We start from the raw sequence: 21,320 nt of genomic DNA, 5'->3' as shown, positions 1-21,320 counted from the left end.
TTAATTGGCTTATTTTATTATAAATTATGCGGTTCGTGGCTAATTTTTTTAAGACATATCGATCGGACAGTAATTCTATTCTATAAGCGAGCGGTAATTCGCCAGCCTCTGCGTACATTACGTCCACAGGTGTGCTGTTCAAGAATCCGAGACACAATCTGATACATTTATTTTGTAATACGTGAAGGGGTCGCATCACATACTTGCAGGCCTGACCGTACAGAAAACACCCGTAATCCAGTACCGCTCTTATTGTGGCCCTGTAGAACATTAGGGACACCTCCGGGTCCGCCTCCCACTTCCTATGGGAAAAGGCTCGTAATGTGTTGAAGTACTTTTCTATTTTTAGTTCCACGGTTTCGATGTGTTTTTTCCAATTAAGTACTTTGTCCATAGTCAACCCTAAGAATTTTGCGGACATTTGGTATGGAAATTTCCAGTTCGCCAGTACCATCTCACCGGAGAGGCCCAATCTCCTCTTTCTAGTAAAAGGGCAGAGAACTGATTTTGGTTCTGACAGCGACAGCCCGTTCAGAAGTGTCCAGGATTTTAGGTTTACCATAACTTCTTCAAGCGCTTTTTTGCAATCCTCAGAAGTTTTTTGTGTTGTGTAGATGCACACGTCGTCGGCGTATTGTAGCATTTTAACATTTTCGACCAACACTGTCTCTATATCCGCTACATACATAGAGTACAGGATTGGGCTTAAAATGCTTCCTTGCGGTAAGCCTATCTGGGTCAGCTGGGGGCCTTCCAGCAGGTTGTTTATTTTTAAGAAGATCTGTCTGTTTGATATTAGTTCGATAATATTCCTAATAAATTTACCCGGCAATTTAAATTTTTCTAACTTTTTTGCTAGTATAGGTATTTGAACCGAGTCATAAGCAGCGGTAAAATCTAAAAACAATGCTAATGTTATTTTATTGGTCGTGAAACCCAACTGAATGTCGGTAACGAGCTCAGTCTGACTATCCTGTACCGATCTGCCTTTCCTAAACCCGCATTGGCTATTCGGAAGTAAACCTTTTGACTCCAGCCACCATTCCAACCTGTTTTTCACCATCCTTTCGAACGTCTTCATGACGCAAGAAGACAGCGAAATTGGTCGATATGACTCACATTGTTCCCTATTTTTATTTCTCTTCAATATCGGACTTATTAAATAATTTTTCCACTGTTGTGGGTATTCACCTTTACTCCACATTTCGTTATACAATTGTAACAGCCTGTATTTAGCCGCTAAAGGAAGGTGAAAAATCATTGCGTAATGTATTTGATCCATTCCTGGGGCCGTATTCGTGTGGTTTTTGATAGCTCTTTTAAACTCATTGATGGTAAACGGTTTTAATAGCGTATGTTTATCATTATTATTGCCCATTAATTCTATTTTATTTTGTGTAAAAGGGGGAGCTAATTTGTTTATAAAATCGTTGGACCAATCACCTTTAACTATTGGAATGTAACTATTTGGTGGGGTCATTAAAGATTTGATTTTTTTCCATATTAGCCTTATTGGAGTATTTTTGTTCAAATTTTCACAAAAATTCCTCCAATGTTTCGTTTTGCTTTCTTTAATAATTAATTTCGTCTTAGCAGTTTGTTTTTTATATTCTATATAATTGTCGTAGTTAGGATTCAACTTATATTTTCTAAATGCATCTTTCCTACTTGCTACACTGGCTTTACATTTCTCGTCCCACCAGCATTTACTACGCGAGGTTACCCGTGGATTTAATTTAGGTATAGCTTTTCCATTTACAATATTTAAAACATTTATGAAACTGTCGTAATCTTCTACACTGGAAATAGCCTCATCTAACCTATTTTGGAACGTCGGCCAATCGGCTTTCTTTAAATTCCATGTCCGGAAATTCTGTCGACAAATACATTCTAAGCATTTTTCATTCGTTTCTATAATAATGGGAAAGTGATTTGAGCCCATTGTATCATCCATTACGGACCAGGAAAATTTTGAAGCAATTTGTGCGGTGCCAATCGTAATATCTAAGGCCGAATTATTTTTTTGTTTTAAATTATTCAATAAAGTGGGCGCTCCGTCATTCAAATAAACTAAATTGTTATCTTGTATTGCTTCTAATAGATAGCGACCCTTAGACTCAGTGTAACTAGAGCCAAACGCTTGGCTGTGTACATTGAAGTCACCAGCAACCACAAAGGGAGGGGATATACTCTGAAAGAGTGAATTCCATTCGCGATATGTTATTTTATTCTCCGGGTTGTTGTATATCGAAATTACCGACAATTCATCCTTAAAAAATGGAATTTTAACGCCCACAGTCATCAGCTTATTTATTTTGTACAAATTGGTAATTTCTTTAAAAGGGATATCATTTTTAATTAGTATCGCTGTACCGCCCTTTCCGTCCATTCTGTCGTTTCTCACTATATTAAAATGAGTAAATTTTATAATTGACTTTGGTTTAAACCAAGTTTCGCTTAATATAGCTACATTTATTTTTTCATCGTCTAGACAGATTTCCAAGCTGCCTTTGTTGGAAACGGCTGATCTTGCGTTCCATTGTAGTATTTTTAATTTATTCATATGTTGTAAATGAAAGTATACTAAGTAAAACTATGAGATATTCTATACACTGTACAGTTAAAAAGTATTTGTTACTTAATAACAGTAACCAATTGGAAATTTACATTGCCTCGTTCAAACTTATCACTTTATCTTTGATTAGTAATCTCAGTTTGTCGTCAGGTATTTTTAATTCTATTCCATTTATACTCTTTAAAATGGAGTATACCGCTTCATATAATATATCTAAATGGGGATCCTGTTGAAGGGATTTCGCAGTTTTCGTTACCTCTGAGGGGCGGTATGGGTTTTGAGGAATTATTCCTCCTGGTGTACTTTTACTCGTACCCGGTTGAATTAATAGGTCGTTAATCAATTTTTTATCGAAATTAGGGGACACCTCAAACCTATTTCTTTTGGTTTTCCTCTTATAAGAGATGGTAGACGCGAATGGCCTATTATCGTTACCTCCGAGTTTATTTAGTAAGGGGAATTCTTTTAGACTATCTAAAGTGGGGGCTTGTTTTTCCGCTAAGGCGGCAAACGAGTTACTGGATAGCAATCTTCTTGCGTCCAGGTATGAGATATTCTTCTCGCCCATTAATTGCTTTAGAGTTTTCTCTTTCTTATATTGGGGACACATATTCACGTTTGTTGTCAAATGGCTAGCACTGCCGCAATTCACACATTTAGGTGTGTTATCTTTACATTGAGATGCTTCATGATTCTCCCCACATTTCCCACATCTTACATTCCCTTTACATTGGTCTTTAAAGTGACCAAATCGTAAACACTGTTTACATTGTATAACATTTTGAACGTAATTGTGCACTTCGCATCTTACGTAATGTATATAAACATATTGTGGTAACTGCTGTCCCCTAACCGAGAACAAAACCGACTGAGTGGGAACGAATTTTGTTTCTTTCGTATCCCTGTCTATAACTTTTCGCTTTAATCGTCTGATTTCTAATATCTGGTATTCAGCCCCTAATGGGCCCCTCATAACCTCCTTTATCTCCTCTTCTGTCAGATCCGTGTCTACATCCCTAATTACTCCCCTTCTCTGCAATAAATATCTGGGTATGTATACTCGGAACCCCTTTTCCTTTAGAATTGCGGAACTCACTAATCTGTTGGCCGCTACCCCATTGTTCATCTCAACTCTCATTCTATTTACGCCGAGCTTTTTAATTCCGTCGATACTTTTGGCAATGTCTATGTGTTTTTCGTATAATAGTTTCCCAACTGACATTGGGTGCACCCTCGAAAGCCCCTTTTTGTCCTTGTTAGTGCTTTCCACTATAACATAAAAGGGTCCTAAATCCGTACTTTGATATGCCATATTTGTGTATCCATTTGTACTTTTGTTCGCCTTGGTGTAAATGTGTTCATCACTTACCTTGTTTGCTTCTTGGTTGGTGCTTACCTCAGACAGTTCCATCGCTACCTTCACATCCGGTTGGCGCAACATGCTTCTAGTGGTAGGGACCGATCCACTCTCCGTCCCTTTACGCTTTCCAGCCACGTTCACCACCTTCTTAGCTGACTTAGTAGGCATATTTGAGATTTTTATTAATATTTTTGAATTTTCAAAAAAACGCTTTGTTATGTTGCTAGTGTTTCCACAGTAACTGTGAACTAAGTACTTTACTGACTTCAAATCAATACAAAGTAAAAGCGGAATCAATAATAGTAAACGTAGATGAATTAAATCAGAAGCCTTAGAAAAAATAGAAGACAATGTGAAGAGGTACGCCACAGCATACAATATCTATTAAGGAAGCACCACATTAACCACATCCATCATTGACGCACCAATGAATTTTAGTCATACTCAAATAATACTCTCGCTCGTAACATACAATCCGAAAAGCAAACAAAGACAGTGAAATTGATTAACGCCAACTCCGGAATAAAGCACGGAATTCTCGGAAAATAATTTAAATTTAGACATAATTAACTTTACAAAAGTATACGTTCGACTCTTATCTTTTATCATAAATAAATAATTTAATAGCCATTTTGTAAGTGCAGAAAGCTATCGATGCCACATCTATTTTTAAGGTCTAAAGGAACGATCGAGATGTTCGATCAGTAACGATAAAAAGCGTTTTAATAATGAATGGGTAATGGTTTTTCTTAGCTCGAGTACTTTTCAAGATATTAAGAATACACAATATATAAACCTGTAATTACCACATTATTTTTTCTCCTATTGAAAATAAAGACTAATCCTGAACCACTTAGTTTTACAGAAATATTACATAAATGCTGAGTTCACGAATTGAGTCCGGCTATAGTTGAGTTTCTTTAGATTATTTGGCACAATTTTTTCCTGAACATTAATATGATAAAGGTTGGTAATAATACTAATAGTAATGTCCTAATGTACTAATTCTGTCGCTTCTATCCATCCACACTTCTGAGTTAACTAACATGAAATTCTATTAACTTTTAGATCCTGAATATGGTTTTTATACATATATTCTGTCCCTCGCCAATCAGTTTCATTGCAATTGTCTTTTGAGAAACACCGGTTCTTACGATATATTTCCATTTAATGTCACAATAATAAAAGAAAAAAACAAAAAAGGTTGCACTATGTTTACTCCATGTTAATAGGGTGAAGAGCCTGACAGCATTAGAATGAAAGAAAGATGAGAACTTTGTTGACATGGATGAGAATAATGGATAAAGTCTTACAAGAAACAGCTTCAACAGCATCCTGAAGTAGATTCAGAGATGTATCTATGATTAAACAAAAAATCCAACGCCAAAAACAAGTCTGTTACGGCACGAGCAGTAAATTTAAGAGAGATCAATCATATCTAAGGGCATTACACATTATTCCGGAATATTAATCGTGATAATGAAAATTTTTCGAGCTTATTTATGTGTAAAGAAAGTAAACTACACTTTCAAATTCTTCATCCAAAAAACTGACAAGAGTTTGCTCTCAAAACACCTTCAGTGGCGTAGCTTGTAGTTAACACTAACCGCGTAGTACTGAGTCCTTTCTGTAAGAAGTAATGGAAAGCTGCCCTTCTTTCAAAGACAAAGTTACAGAAGAAACAGATTTCTTTTCTTTGACAAAGGAACTAACTAATCGCTCGTTATTTTGTTTATTTATTTAAGCAGCAGCAAAACCTCGTGCTGACAAATTTTACATGAGTTTTTAAAATCGCTGCAACTGTTGGTCGTTAAGCATCAAATTACTGATATACATAGTATACTGAGCTGCATAGCCGTAATCTGAGTGATACAGAGCCGAGGATATACGTTGGTTTTACAGGAGATTCCTGGGCATTGCGAAGAGGCTGATCGTCTAGCCAGTGAAAGTTCCATGATAATGCAGGAAGACCTAAATTCCATCATACGTGCACACCAAACTATTTGCTCCAAAACAAGAGTGTACGGATGAGGACATATCTGGCATAAATACACATAGTTCTGTTAGAAAAGAAATTAAACAGGTTATAACATTTCCACAGAAGGCGATTAAGAGACTTAAAATGGAAAATTACAATGCAATACAGAAAAACGTGCAATACTTGTTTACACACTTACAATGTAAGTAAATATCCATTACGTGCCCAGCGGAGACTATCAGATCATCGCAAGAGGTATTTACGATGTGGTACTCTTATTAAGGAGAGGATAGAGTCGGGGGTCCATTAGTATGGTGGTCAACTTTTGTCAAAACTCAGTTCGTAAACGTATAATTATCGCGATATCTCGTGCGCTAAAAATCACTCCCTCTGTTCACAATATATAAAGAAAAAATTGCTATAAAGCAATCGGTCTTACTAAGTTCTAAAATGCATTATTACCGTCATTTCATTAGTTTTGCGGAAGTATCCAACCTGGATGATATGCAGATATTTCCAGATCAAAGAACCCGAAACTTCATTAAGTGCCAGCTACTAGCTTAACACATCCTCTTCTAAGAAGGCAGTGGAATCAGTTTGATTACGACAAAATTAATTTTCTCAATTTTTTTTTTAAGTAATACAAATCAAAATATATACCTACGTTATCTTTTTCTTTAGATAATCAAAAGATTTAATAATCATAATCAAGGAGATGAAAAAGAGATAATTATAACTGGCTACTGGGTATCCAAATGGTGCGGATTTTTATACGACCAGTCGTGGACATCAGTAATTCACATCACCAGGCTGATCTTGTTTTTAATTCTAACAATTCTTCATATATTGATAGCGGTAATATTTCTTGTTGCACTATTCTAATTGAATTAGTTAATCTGTGAGGTATTTCTTTTTTTACTTTTACCCAGAATATTTATAATTTGTTCACAGGTGTTATTGTACGAAGATATGAGTTTATTAGAGAAGGTGTTGATAACCAACTATGCTATCGTTTACATAAACTGCCTTTTTATGGTGCTCCCCTTGATTTACAATTCTAAAAAGAATCAATTATTGTGCAGTATAATCAAAACGGAATTTCAAGAAGCTAAAATACAGTTTTCACCCAAACAACTGGAAGTAAAGAAATATACAAAAAGATTTGTTCGCAATTTTGCATATAATGTTGCATTTTATCTTTATGGCTCTCTGATCATTAACTTTATCAGGCGATATTTATTTGAAGGTGTCAGCTTAAAGATCTTACCTGTTAACGGATGGGTGCCTTTTGAGTTGAATTCATTGATTAGGTTTGTACTACATTAGTAAGTTTATGGATGATATTAAAGCTAAGCGAAAGTATCTTTCTGGTCGTCTCATCTGCCTTGCAGTTTAAAAAAAAAACATTACCAGTCTTTTTTCAGCGGCAATTTGTAGGACTCTTGCCATCAGTTCGACCGTTGGTTCTAATTTTAATATTATCCAATCAATTTCTTCTTTCTTACACTCGGACGTCTAGATTCTAACCTCCACACCCATCCTGATTAGCTAATGTTCTTCAATTGTATTTGTTTGGGCGAACACCTGAGATGTGCCTCTCAGTTAATTGAACTAGCGTTTCACATTTTAAGGAGACTTTGAGCACTATGTTCCTGGTACGTCCTGAAGCAGCCTGAAGGCGACTACTATCTGATTCTTTTATTGTACATGATTCGCTACCATAAGGGGAATGATAGATGTCATTTTCATCTCCAAGGCCACTGCTCTTTTACTGAGCAACTTTTTGTAGTTAAGGAGAACAACTTCCTCGTGACAGCCATTCTAGCTTTAATTTCCTCCTTCGGCTGTCTTCTTTCACTAATCATCGCCCCTAGGAACACATTACTGGGAACCTTCTTGATATCCTACCAATTTATTGAAACCAATTAACTTTTCTCCGCCCTTGTTATCACTATGCACTTTGTTTTGCTGTTGTTGTTAAACATGTTTCGCTTAAAAAGCTATTTTGCTCAGACAGCACAGAAGATTGAAGATGCTCCAATTAGGACTATTGGTTTCAAAGAGATTACTTAAAAGTTTGGATAGGAAAGATGGTTATTAAAACATTTCACCGACCACATAAACGAAGATTGGGCTCTTATTCTTAAAACTTGATTAGATCAGGTATAAGCATTGATATCTAATCGGGCAGGAATTTTTCATTTCTAGGGGCTCGGACACGTTGAGGCTTGAGGGGTTTTATGAATGCTCTCACAAATCAAAAATAAAAACTAGGCTCTGGAAAAGGTTGGCTAGGATTATATGAGAAGCATAGTTCCTAGGAATTGATCCCGCCCATTAGTCTTGAAATGAAGATTGTGCAAATCTATCTAATTTTTTTCTCTAAAACAAATCAAGAAATTTAAAATATAAAATGTCAAAAATTTAAGAAAAAACTACAAAAACCACTTTTTCAAGACTTATGGCTGATTATGAATGGATTTAACAGTAGATAACCAGGCTTTTGGTGTATTAGATCATTTTTGTTTAATTTGCAGGTACACTTTTGTATTTATCTTTCAAATAGTGGCATCAATTAGTGGCATGTCAGCTCATGTTGGATTTTTAATCATATTTGTGACGCATTCAGTGTCACTTTGTGAACAATTTGAAATTCTATCCATACACATCCACGAAACATTTAAGCATGTCTACTTCGGAGAAACAATGGAATGTTTTGAAGTTTATATATTATATATATTATACTTTATTTGCTTAAAAAATACAATTTTTGTAGCATGAGTTCAGCTGACTTTTAAATGGATCTAATAACAAAATAAACAAAACGAAAAAGAATTATACTTATAAACAAATACAAAGAATAAGAAAGACCTTCAGTATCAAACTCATGACATCAACCTTCTGATATTTTACTTCATTAACTGTTTCTATAGCGTAATTCCATTCTAATGTACATATATATACAAACACATATACATACATACATGTACTAGCATTAATGACTACTCCGCAACCATGGCACAATATTATTTCTATAGTTAAACATTTTTTTAAATAAGTACATAGGTATTTAATTTTATATAAAGTAGTGCAGTTTAATATAAGGTCCAATTTGTCCAGCTCGGTATGCTCATTTGTGAAACAAAATTTATTTAAATATTTTGACCTATAAATTGCAAAAAATTTACATTCCAATAAAAGATGTATAATCGTATCAGAAAAATTATCCGAACAGAGAACACAATCACTTTCTGGCTTAAATTCATATTTTATGTTATTTACTATTATTCTTGGGAATTTATGATTTACTAAGCGTACTTGTGCTATAATCTTTATAAACTCAAATGGAATATTTAATCTAATATATGACTCTCTATTATCAAATGTAGTAACGAACCTGATGAAACTGTTATATTTAGTATTATAAATTTTGTTAATATCGATACTGACTAAATGGCATTTGTAAGCATTAACTAAATTATTTTTATTTTTGTTCACCTCTATGTAGTTATTGCTTTCCCATAAGTGCACAGCTCCTATTTTTTCCAGACTACACCTGAGATAACTACACCAGTTGAAGGGCATTTGTTGACAATTATGAATACTGTACAATCTATTGTAACACATTCTAGGAATGCGATCATTACCCATTTTGAGCAGTGTTACCCACCAGCTAATTAATCTTTTAAAAAACTACAAAAACCACTTTTTCAAGACTTATGGCTGATTATGAATGGATTTAACAGTAGATAACCAGGCTTTTGGTGTATTAGATCATTTTTGTTTAATTTGCAGGTACACTTTTGTATTTATCTTTCAAATAGTGGCATCAATTAGTGGCATGTCAGCTCATGTTGGATTTTTAATCACATTTGTGACGCATTCAGTGTCACTTTGTGAACAATTTGAAATTCTATCCATACACATCCACGAAACATTTAAGCATGTCTACTTCGGAGAAACAATGGAATGTTTTGAAGTAAATAATAACCGAGAAAAATATATACAGTTTAGATTAAAATATGCAGTCTATCAACATGGTAAGCTATTGCAGTAAGTAAACTTTTTGAAAGTCTAAAACTTTTTGTATTTTAAGGTAATTGCGTTTGATAAAGAATAAAACTCGTAAAAAAAAAAAAAAATCAAAACACTCTAGTTACAAGGAGAATTGCTTGGCTAGAAAGTAATTAGGGTGCCGTTACATGAAGGACTTGATCATCTCAACAATCATTAATGAAGGGCTAGGTTACTTATACAGAACGATCTGGATAATCTCTTTTAACTTAAATTTATTTGTTTATCCTGGCTTTTATATTTATTTAGCTAGTTTTAGCTTTTGTTTATTTATTTACATTTGTACATGTACAAAGAATTTCGTGGATTCGATGCGAGAGTCTTATGGGATAAGGGTTGACAAATGTTGATTTTTTCCTGGCCGTTGAACCAAGTTGAAAATTGATGTATGGTGCAGTTCCTTAATTATCATTAAAACTTGTATCTCTTTAAATAATTAATCATTTAGCTAAGTGGCTAATCAATATAATCAATCCAAAAGTACTGTTATTTACTTACATAATTATTCATATTTTAGATATTTCAATTTATATCAAGAGATCTACAGTATGTTCCTGTTTATATTCGCTCTCGGGACTGGCGCAATGATTTGTACAGCGGTGTATGTAATAACGGTAAGTGGAAATTGTTTCCTAGGAGTAAGTAATGGATTAAAAGAAATTATAGTAAAATATATTTACTATCCGCCTCCGTCCAAGACAGCTGATACGTAGTTGGACCTAAATTCCGCCTGAAATAGGCATTACATTTAATTTTATTATTATGTTTTTTTTTTCTTTAGGATCCTATGTCAAGTCTCTCGTTGGTAATTGTTTCTTTTGCTTGCTTATTAATACCTGAAATTGCTATCATAGGAATTTATTGTTGGTTTGGACAACAGGTAACTAATAAGGTAAACAATGTTAATAAATTTCTTTTAATCTTTAATCTGCATTAAGTGATTAGAAATCTACGTTATAGTACTCATATATTCAAGAATCTGTTTACAATACACCATGGTACACGCAGTCTGTGACTACTCAGAAATTATTACAGAATATGCTGACAGCTTGCCAGCGAGAACGCATCGTGAAGGGTGGAGGACTTCAACAGTTTTCACTTTTAGGACTTAGCGAAGTAAGTTTCTAAATGATTTTATTCATTTATTGTTATAATTCTTACGAATATTAGTGCAAATATTTATTTTACAGCTACTTCAGGTATCTTTCTCTTGGTTTAATGTACTAAATGCCATACGCCAGTAATTACTGCGGTTAATTTAAAGGCATTAATAAACCATAACTACAGCTGCTTTAAATTAACCAGCTAACTTAATTCATAGATGATTCACCGTAAACATTTGCTTAAAACTTCCGATTTTCTGCCTTATGTCCGATGGAGCAAGTATATTCGTAACGAGTATCAAGGTTTCAGTTCTTAACAGAAAGTTTTGTAACGAGGAGTATCCCCCTTATTCAATGTTATTGTAAACATTGTCATATGTGTAATGAGTAACAATGAGATGTACTTTTTAATTTGAAAAAACAGAAAATCTTTTGTTCTATGATTATGTTATTATTAAATTCACCTAATTTATTCACTACCTGGAATAAAGATGAATTTTACTAACGTAAATCTTGAGAACTCTGTAAATCTGGTGAAGTAGATCATTTACAGCACTTCCCGATCACTTGCATGTATTTTCCTCGTTCAGACAAAAATATGTACGTATCTTTCTCAAAATACAATGAAATCTTTGACGTCATTGATCAATGACGAAACTAGTTGAACAGTATACATATATAAGTTTATTATATAAAGTATATTTAAATGATTTGAGATGTGTATATCTCAATTTCAATTTCAATTTTGTACAAAAGAGTTCTTACTATTGTTTTATGTTTAGAACATTGTTTTATAACTTTGGTTTTTGTAAGTTTTATTTACTTGGTTACTTTTGTATGTTTTAGAACTTCATTTTTGCCTTGTTTTTGTTTAGAGTAAGCTATGTCCGATGTTTAAAATAATTTTTAACAAACTCTTAATATATGAACAAGTTTTTATTAGGAATAGATACAATACAATAATTTATTTTCTTTGCTTTAAAAATAAATATCTATCCTACTTTCCTCTTAATTTTTATCAATTTGAATGATCAAATCTCATCTGCCACTTAAAAAAGTAATTTTTTTTACTAACTTTATCTCAACTAAGCAACTAAACAGAGCAAAATTCTTGTAAACATTCTGAATGTGATAAATTGAATCAATTGGATTTTTCCTCCTAAATGGATAACCAGTATTTTATTTCTGTTTCAGTACTTAAAATTCTTTTTTAAGAAAGATGAGTTGGATCCTTTGAAATTGGTAGAGATATCAATTTAATATTATAAAAATAAAAAAAATGGTTCGTCCCAGTGGCTTTGATCCTTGAAGGTGACGAAATATGAAACAAAAGAATAAAACAATTGAAAAAATAAAATAAGGATTCCAAATGTCTAGAAATAACCCTATATATATTATTTCTTCATCCCGGAAGAATGTAGGAAATAGGAGCAAAGAAAATATAACCCACATCTTACTTCAAAAGTTCAAAAGGGGTTTCAGTAACACTTTTCTTTCCGCGACCTTGTGCTGAAAGAAAATCAGGTACTCGGATCCGGAGACCTTCGCGAGCTGAGTTGGATCATAGCTCTTTACCACTGAGCTCATCTCAGCTAATTTCACTTTCTATTACTATTCTAAGAAGTGGAATTGCGATTGTTTTCAAATTTTAAATCGAAAAGTTCTACAATTCTAGATGATAACTTTTTTTTGACAGTTATGAGACAAATGTTGACAAATGAATATTGTCGCTTAGAAGTGAGAGACAGCTCATTCCGCTGGACGATTGACATTGAGGGCAAACGTCGCTACAATGTCAAAATTAGCAGCTCAAGCTTTTCAGATAAAAGTATACGCTTAGACACTGTAAGATGATGAGGCATGTTGTGAAGTTATTGGTACTGGAAGCCTTCTCAGTGTTCCTTACAGTGTTCTCTCGCTATAAACAGTACTATCCGTCACCGTTGAGATATTGGAGTTGAAGAGCTCCTAAGAAAAGAGATTCTAAGAGCAGCACGCCAGGATTTTAGTACGGGACCTACACTATCAACTTACCTAACTCTTCCCATAATTAATGAAATTGTTAATTATTTGTATAATAAAATAGTTACAATTTATACTAAATTAAAACTGTGCTATATTCCAAAATTATTACATATCCAAAACAAAAAACAAAAATCTATTTAAAAAAATTATATATTTTTTTTTTGCAAACTAATAACTAAAATCAATACTTAATTGAGTTTATCCACTTAAGCTATACTTATTTTAGCAAGAAATTCTTCGAATTCAACTTCTGGGATAAAATGTTAATATTAAATGGTTCAAGTTTTCCAAGGGAACAATGACAATTTGTCACTTATTGAGGAGCGTACAGAAATGAAAATTTAATGAGTTCAATTATCAATTCTTTTCAAATAAAAAGTCTAATTACGCAATTACCGTATTTTTTTTTTTTTAAAGTTGAAACCGAAAATAACGACTATTTACCTCAATTAACAGCAAATATAATCTCCTTTTAAATAAATTAGAATAGATGTTAGCAAAAGCTTATTTTAGAAGAAACCCAGAAGTTTATAGAACATCTAAGTTTTAACAATTTTTTGCCTTTTAAATAAAATAAAGAACAACTTAACTGAAAAATACGATGGAGGTTAGTTTACAATTGTATTATTTCTATTATAATTTTTCAATAAATTAAAACATAAAAACATCAAAATCTATTCTAAATAAACACGAGAACTTGGAAAGCGTGTATTATAATAAACTAACACAATGTTAGAAACAGACACTAGATCAAAGAATGTATACACAATAGACCGGCTAGTCTCACAAGTAGAGGTTTAGAAAAAAAGGAAAAAAATTAACTTTGATGGAATTTTCTCAATTTCGGTTTCGAACATTGTATTTTTATGACGAGCGAATATTTATTATACACTATTTTATTTTATTTTGAATCCAGCAGTTCAGAAAATAGAAGAAGATAAAAATCTACATTAGAACCTTTTGAATTCCCTCAATTTCTGTTTCTAACATTGTATTTTTATGACGAGCGAATATTTATTATACACTATTTTATTTTATTTTGAATCCAGCAGTTCAGAAAATAGAAGAAGATAAAAATCTACATTAGAACCTTTTGAATTCCCTCAATTTCTGTTTCTAACATTGTACTTTAATGCCAAGTTTATATTATACATATTAGGTCGACTGGTTATGGAATTAGAAATTCATAAGATAGGAAGAAAATACAAAATCTTCCTTAGTTTACTGGAATTTCCTAAATTTATGTTTCTAACATCGTACTTCAATGCCGATTGTATATTATTCACATTAGGTCGGTTGGGTTTGTTCGTAGAGATTCAGAAAAAAGGGAAAAATCCACATCCAAATCAAATTCGTGCATTTTTGCAATCATATATGTCCATAAATATTACCTACTCATTATTAGTTAATAACTAAGGTTTCTTAATAATTATAATATTTTTGTAACTTTATAAAACGAACTAAGTACTAAATTACACTCCCATTCTTCACGCTCTATCTCAAGAACGGTCGATTGTATGTAAAATCGCATAGAACAAAATTTGTAGAGAATTTTATGCTTTACAAATTATGTTATAACTTTAAATGCCATTTAGAGCACCGGAAACAAGATATTTACTAAAAAAAAGATTTTCATGACCTGATTTCCGGTGACGCGGACACGAGATTCTATGAGACTTTTGAGCCAACTTCTAAATTGCCAAAACAAAGTTTATACAAGTTTATAGCTTATTATCTTCCATTCCGAGATTTACTCCTTATTATACCTAATTTGACTGGGCTACTTATTCTTTCTATTTGTAGGCAGCCCCAACATTTTATAAAATATAATACATGTTATGGTCAATAATAAAGATAATAGAATTCTAACCCTTTATCTTATTTCTTTTACCCAATTAAATTAAACTGTTTTCAAGGAACTTTCTTTTCTTACTGATTACAAAAAGAAAAACAAAAAACTATTTTCCTATTAATTTGCAGAATATAAAAAGATCTAATGGTCAAGAGCAAGACAATAAAAAAGAAGTATACACTGGGTACTGGTTGGCCAAATTGAGTGGATTTTTGTATGACAAGTCTTGGACTTCGATCTTTCATATCACTAGACTGATTTTGATTCTAATTCTGTCCATCATTCACACGTCAGTCCCGGTAATTGTGGTTTCACATTTTCTCCAGTAACAAATATTAAGATTTAAATTACTGACAATTCTTAATATTTCAGATTTAGGTTTTAAGCATCTTGCTAAACACTTTTAATTAACTTCAAAATAATTTTATTTTTATTTATTTTTTATTTTATTAAAGATAGGCCCTCAGAGAGATTGATACTGTAAACTGACTGTAGAGTGGTATGGTGACTAATTCAAGTCTGATTTTTTAAAATCATTCATTTAAAATGTAGCTGAAATTTATTTTTTATAGTTAGATTGTAATTGTTAACTGCTTCTAATCTCCTGATATAATTGCCAATTAATGTACTTTTACTTCTACTTAAAATTTGTTCTTAAGAATATTCTCAAGATTTTTCAACAAAATAGTCGTTGGAGTTTCAGGTCGAAAGAAGATAAGCTGAGCAAAAAAGAAATTTAATTGTCTAGCATTTGATTCCACAGTTTTGCATTTATTTTACTTCCAGTCCCTGCTTACTCATGGGGATTGAATCAAAAGCAGTTTCAATAATAATCGTGCTTTCGTTTTATCTAATTTTTATCTTATTAACTACACTTAGAAATTATTTAATATAATTTGAATTATAACGGTATTTATTTTTTTTTCTTTTTTATAGGTATTGCTAGGTGAATGTATAGATATCATAGAAAAGATGTTGATAATAAACTATATTATTCTTTCAATAAACTGCCTTTTAATGGCAATACCATTAATATTCAATTCCGATAAAAGTAGGCTACTTTGTTCAGTAATCGAAACGGAATTCCACCAGCCTAAAATAAAATTTTCCTCAAAACAACTAGCAATAAAACAATATACACAAAACTTTTTGCGAAAATTTGCGTTTAATGTTTCATTTTATTACTATTCTGCTATGGCCTTAAACTTAGGAAGGCGATATATATTTGAAGGCATTAGTATGAAAATTTCACCCCTTAAAGGATGGATACCTTTCGAGATGAATTCTTGGCTCAGGTAGGTACATTAAAATTTCTTTAAACTGCAAGAATGTAATAAATTCATTGGATAAACGCCTAATGTATTGAAATGATTATATAAATATAGATGTACTCTATTGAATTTAGTGAGTAAATATAGATCGAAATCTATGTTAAGTCTCAAAAATCATTAACAAACAGAATAAAAAAAAAATTTGATTAAATAAATGTGGCATGACTATTTTCTCTTGGCTAAATATTACATTAACTTAGGATAATTACTTAGGTAACCACCTAATTTTGTAGGCGGACAGATCCTCCAAATTTGATATCGTGAAACGGGAGGCGAAAGTCTAACACGTAAAAAGTACCTATCTACTAGACTCCAACTGTGGTTTTTCCACATACAAGTCCACAAGCATAAACAAACTACCATAAAACATCAAATATTTGATATAGTAATAAGGTTTTGGTTTCGCTTTGAATTTTTAGTTAAAATAATAATGTTTCATGAAGAATGCCCAGCTGAGTTATTGTGAATGAAGAGATATTTCAAGTATGTAAAGACAAAATTTGAACTTAACTTTGTATGTATGAAAATAGCTTGCTTATTCACCGAACTTGCATTCTCTGCATTTTCCATTAACCCCAAAAATTTTTAAATATATAATAACAAATGAGAGTACGCCCCAGGCCTTAATTTCCTAGCACTAATTTAATTCTCTATATCTTCGTGATTTTTGATTATCTACTATGATTACATGATTATAATTACGAACCAGAGGAATTTGACCTAATAACGATCAACATTCTTAAAATAAACGTAAGGTCATAATTAAGCTAATTATTGTGCTTTCTTCAGGTACTCACATGCTTGTATACTAGGATTAGTCGAACATCCATAATTTGGGATAAATATGATGAGTAAATGTCTGATGTTTTCTAACTTATCACCCATGCATTCACTTTTATTGCAGATTTATTTTTGTGTTTATATTTCAAACTTTAATGACAGTTAATGCCTTGCAAGCGCATTTAGGGTTTTTAAACACTTTTGTTATACATTCCTATTCATTAAGCGCACAATTTGAAGTTCTATCCATACATATCCAGGAAACTTTTGAAAATTATTATCTTAAAGATGGAAAAGAAGTACCTGAAAGAGATTCAGTAGATCAAGAAAAATATATTCAATACAGAATTAAATATGCTGTTCAACATCACGGCAATCTCTTGAGGTAAGTAAACAATAAATCCAAATAATAAAGTACTAAAATAGTATAATATACATAAGATAGATTAGACATAAGAAGCAATACAAATCTTAATTTGGAATTTAAACGGTAGTCCTTGAATGATCCATTCAATTTCATGGAAATGTACGATATAGATAAAGAATTAATTGGAATACATAAAAATGAAAACTTACTCTTAACATAATAATAAGAAAATTGACACGTTTTCTAAATAGCACCAACTGATAGTTTCTATATTAACGAGATAGAGAAGAAGTTGTTTTTTAGTTTATAACATGTACACTTATAAATGTTTCTTATTTAATCCCGTAGGTGTTAACTTAGAATACAAAAAGTAAATAAAATATAATTAATAAATTAACATTGCTAGAGCAAGTAAATACATTGAATATCAGCTCATGACCACCAAATTAGGCTAGCCTTAACGCCACATTAGATCTGTCCTTAAAATCTTTGTATTTTTAACAGAGTAAGGGTAAATGATGCAAAACCTAGCTCTTTGTTTGCAAACCTCTACAAATTTAAATTTGACAAGACGGAAGAAATGTGATCTTTATTCATAAAGATATTCAATTCTAATTAAATCAATTATTTTGACGATTATTTTAGAATGCGTAAGTATGTTCTCATAGGCGCTAAAATTCTATTTAAAGATGTTGGAAAAGATTTCAGTAAATTTTTTATTTCCTAAATTAGCGATTTTGAAAAAACAATAACTCTAATTCAAGGCGGCATTGTACTGTAAAAGATAAGTTATTGTGTCAGCAGACACTCTATACTTTAGGGCTAGCTAGAGACTCATATTTGGTCGAATAGTTTTGCAGTAGCAAGGAAATTGCAGGAATAGTTGCCACAGCATTGATAATAATTTTAAAAAAAATTCTGAGCTCAGTTGTTGACGTGCCTAAATTAAAAATGAAATAACAGCAATATTAAGAGGCTGCCAGAGATTGTAACACAAGTGGTAACATTATGTAAGTTATAGATAGATGGAAGTAATTTCTTGAACGATTTTCTATGAAGCATCAGCTTGTAGCCAGAGTTCTATTTTAGTAGGTTTTATCGTAGCTTTAAGCTCTGATTGAAGACTCATTCAGATTTTCAGCCAGAAAACCGAAGCCATTACGATTGAGTATCTATTGTTGTTCCCTGAAAATTCCTGAGCTATATTAAATGAAAACTATCAAGTGATCAGAAAATAGTCATAAGAAACATTTATAATAGTGTGATTTATTAATTTATTATTATTGTTTTAGATATTTCAGATTATATCAAGAGGCCTACAATATGTTTTTGCTAATATTTGCAATAAGTACTGGCGCCATGATATGTACGGTAGTGTATGTAATAACGGTAAGTTGAATTGTTGTCTCAAGTGGCAAAAAAATGTTGCAAAGCTGTCTTAGCTGCGAGTAAAAAAATAACTGAGAAGAAAAGTAGTCTCCATCTAAAAAAAAAAAAATGAAATTTATTCCAGACTATTCAAGACATTTTAACCAAGCGTTAAAAAACTCCCTAAAAACAAAAGATACCCCTTGCTAAGTTTGTCTAAGAGAAAGAGTGAGAGAAAGTAGAAAATTTCAGAAAGCAAATCGAAGGAACTTTGCTTTTGATATACATTTAGACATTACCATCGCATCGATATGGATTTATTCAAAATACAACAATTGGAATTTCAAATTAACTGATTAATTGATTAAAAAGCTCATAACGGAATTTCTTTGAAACTATGGATCTCACCAATCACAAATTGAACTTCACAGTAATCCTGCCCCGGTGGGTACAACTTTAATAAGTGTACTTCTCAAACTATCCCAAGTTATAGCACTATTCTCACAAGCCATATATGGAAAGGCTGACTCCACAAAATATCATCATAAAACCTCCCATCAACAGCACTCCAAGCTGTTGTAATCTACGTTTTTCTACTAAATAAATTTTTTTAAAAAGCTCTTTGTACTTTCAAACATCATAACTCTAGACAGCCTGAGGTTGTTTTTCTGATACATCCAAAATTATTTCAAAGATGTTGAGCAATTGGCCAGGATTTGCAACAAGTAAAAGGAAACTGTTTCTTCCCGCTCTTTTAGTTAGTATTACCCATATGCTCTTTTTCCTGACACCATTTATTGGATGGTTGGATTTTTTTTCCTTTAAAGCAAAGCAAAATTTTTGGCTACATCGCGTTCTTTTTTCTCTTCCATTGCTTTTAATTAAGTTAGTTCTAATTATCTATTCTTTCTCAACGTGTACTCTCTATTTTCTGAAAAACCATCTTCATGAATTCTATTATCTGCTGCTCTTGTTCGAACAAACTTTATAACAATGTTACTCTTATTACGAAGGAAAAAATCTCCCCCATGGTACCCTTTAATTGTAGTTTCATTGAAAGAAATCAAATAATAAAATAACTATATTAATAATAAATTATCCCAATAAAAAACTTGTTATTTTACAAAAGGATAATTCTGTACACAGTACTCCGTTAATTTCCATTTTATTTGTTAATTCCAAGTTTAATAAGCTTTACATTGTTAATATTTTTTAATAATTTATTGCTTCTTTTTCTATTCTAGGATCCTTCTTCCTCATTACTGCTAGTCATCATGTGTTTTGTTTGTTTATTTATTCCAGAAGTAATTATTATAGGAATTTATTGTTGGTTTGGACAGCATTTAACTAATAAGGTAATACATGTTGAGTAAATTTTTTAACTCTTAAAATCTGATTTACCTTCCGAGGGCTAATTATTTTAACATGGCAGTATAAAAATATTCAAGAAGCAATATACTCTATACCTTGGTATACACAAACTGTGAAAACTCAGAAGTTATTACTTAATATACTAACAGCTTGTCAACGAGAGCGCATCGTTAAGGGTGGAGGTCTTCAAGAATTTTCGATGCTGGGACTTAGCGAAGTATAATTCTCAATATTTAACAGTATTTCTTGATTCATTTGCCATTTAGTTCATTTACAGGATCCTTTCATTTTCAGCTTCTGCAGGCATCTTTCTCCTATTACAACATATTAAAAGCAATGCGTCAGTAATTATCTATACCAAAACTTCAGTTTATCAGAAGAGTTTGATTCAGAAATTAAAAGTCGCTTTACAATTAAACATGCTTTTATGAGGCAATTATGAAGAAAACTGTCAATCTATTAACTAAAAAATAAACATTGTGAAATCATTGTTAAATAAAGCTCTTATCATATTTGTAAGTGTAACTCCTAAAATGTACTTTGATCTAATACTTCCTAAAAGTATTAGGAATACTGATTAAATATGTTGATAACATAATTTATATTTTCTGACTTCATACTGCTAGCATACTACCTCCATGTACAAAAGAAAAAGCAATTTAATGAAATTAGAAAGTTCTTCTAATTCTGACGCAAGTATTTAACTATAAGGAATTTCAACTGGTATCATAAGAATCTTCTTGATTCTAATAAAACAATGAGAGGTTCAATACTTAGAATCATACTAATATCTACCCTGTTAGACAAATCTTTATCCGAATCTAGAACTCCATTATTTTTTTTTTAAATTTGATGGTATAAAGTTTAAATACACAATTTTATAATTTTTCTTTTCCTGAGAAAGTTGGGATTAGAAGCTACTAAAGGGGTGGCCAATCCTCAGCTCTTATGTTTTTAATGCGGCAAAAATGTCCAAATGATTCATTTAGTATCCAAGCCTAAACCAAAACTGAAACTTACTGATTTTATTTAAACTTGTACAGTGATCAAAAATACGTACATAAATTTACATCTTTTGCTGAAACATTTTCTCCGGAAGTTCGACTTACGGCTACTTCTGAGAGAAGAGGAGGTAG

The 21,320-nt window shown here is 31.9% G+C and overlaps 2 protein-coding genes across 5 annotated transcripts; both read left to right on the top strand.

Moving 5' to 3' along the window:
* The first annotated feature begins 2,000 nt into the window (after nt 1-2,000).
* Nucleotides 2,001-11,433, top strand: LOC141449268 (odorant receptor 4-like). 4 transcript variants are annotated; one of them, XM_074118518.1, is made up of 8 exons: nt 2,001-4,295; nt 6,595-6,768; nt 6,865-7,223; nt 8,451-9,966; nt 10,505-10,601; nt 10,769-10,879; nt 10,948-11,103; nt 11,178-11,433. In XM_074118518.1, the coding sequence occupies exons 4-8, from the start codon at nt 9,647-9,649 to the stop codon at nt 11,229-11,231; spliced, it is 738 nt and encodes a 245-aa protein (XP_073974619.1). In that variant the 5' UTR covers nt 2,001-4,295; nt 6,595-6,768; nt 6,865-7,223; nt 8,451-9,646; the 3' UTR covers nt 11,232-11,433. The 4 variants fall into 4 exon arrangements, with proteins under 4 accessions (XP_073974619.1, XP_073974620.1, XP_073974618.1 ...); XM_074118519.1 differs by lacking the exon at nt 2,001-4,295 and adding an exon at nt 4,726-4,901 and having other exon boundaries at nt 10,769-10,867; XM_074118517.1 differs by lacking the exon at nt 2,001-4,295 and adding an exon at nt 4,726-4,901.
* A 1,830-nt stretch (nt 11,434-13,263) lies between these two features.
* LOC141449266 (odorant receptor 4-like) lies at nt 13,264-20,612 on the top strand. The gene is made up of 8 exons (XM_074118514.1): nt 13,264-13,722; nt 15,096-15,266; nt 15,904-16,262; nt 17,203-17,463; nt 18,738-18,834; nt 20,058-20,168; nt 20,246-20,401; nt 20,479-20,612. Exons 1-8 carry the CDS (start codon nt 13,717-13,719, stop codon nt 20,530-20,532), a joined length of 1,215 nt encoding a protein of 404 aa, XP_073974615.1. The 5' UTR covers nt 13,264-13,716; the 3' UTR covers nt 20,533-20,612.
* Nucleotides 20,613-21,320: the final 708 nt, after the last annotated feature.

Source organism: Rhodnius prolixus, unplaced genomic scaffold, assembly GCF_049639745.1.
Source record: "Rhodnius prolixus isolate KJV_2025 unplaced genomic scaffold, Rpr scaffold_2, whole genome shotgun sequence".
In the NCBI taxonomy this organism is placed as follows: Eukaryota; Metazoa; Arthropoda; class Insecta; order Hemiptera; family Reduviidae; genus Rhodnius; species Rhodnius prolixus.
The sequence above is the reverse complement of the archived record's forward strand: the minus strand, read 5'-3'. Positions and strand labels throughout refer to the sequence as shown.

What these genes read in the sequence shown, in the direction of transcription:
- LOC141449268 (XM_074118516.1), top strand. An exon ending in TTCTTCATATATTGATAGCG is followed by an intron (nt 6,769 to 6,864) that starts GTAATATTTCTT and finishes ATTTGTTCACAG; the next exon opens with GTGTTATTGTACGAAGATAT. An exon ending in GAGTTGAATTCATTGATTAG is followed by an intron (nt 7,224 to 8,450) that starts GTTTGTACTACA and finishes TTTAATTTGCAG; the next exon opens with GTACACTTTTGTATTTATCT.
- LOC141449266 (XM_074118514.1), top strand. An exon ending in TCATTCACACGTCAGTCCCG is followed by an intron (nt 15,267 to 15,903) that starts GTAATTGTGGTT and finishes TCTTTTTTATAG; the next exon opens with GTATTGCTAGGTGAATGTAT. An exon ending in CGATGCTGGGACTTAGCGAA is followed by an intron (nt 20,402 to 20,478) that starts GTATAATTCTCA and finishes TTTCATTTTCAG; the next exon opens with CTTCTGCAGGCATCTTTCTC.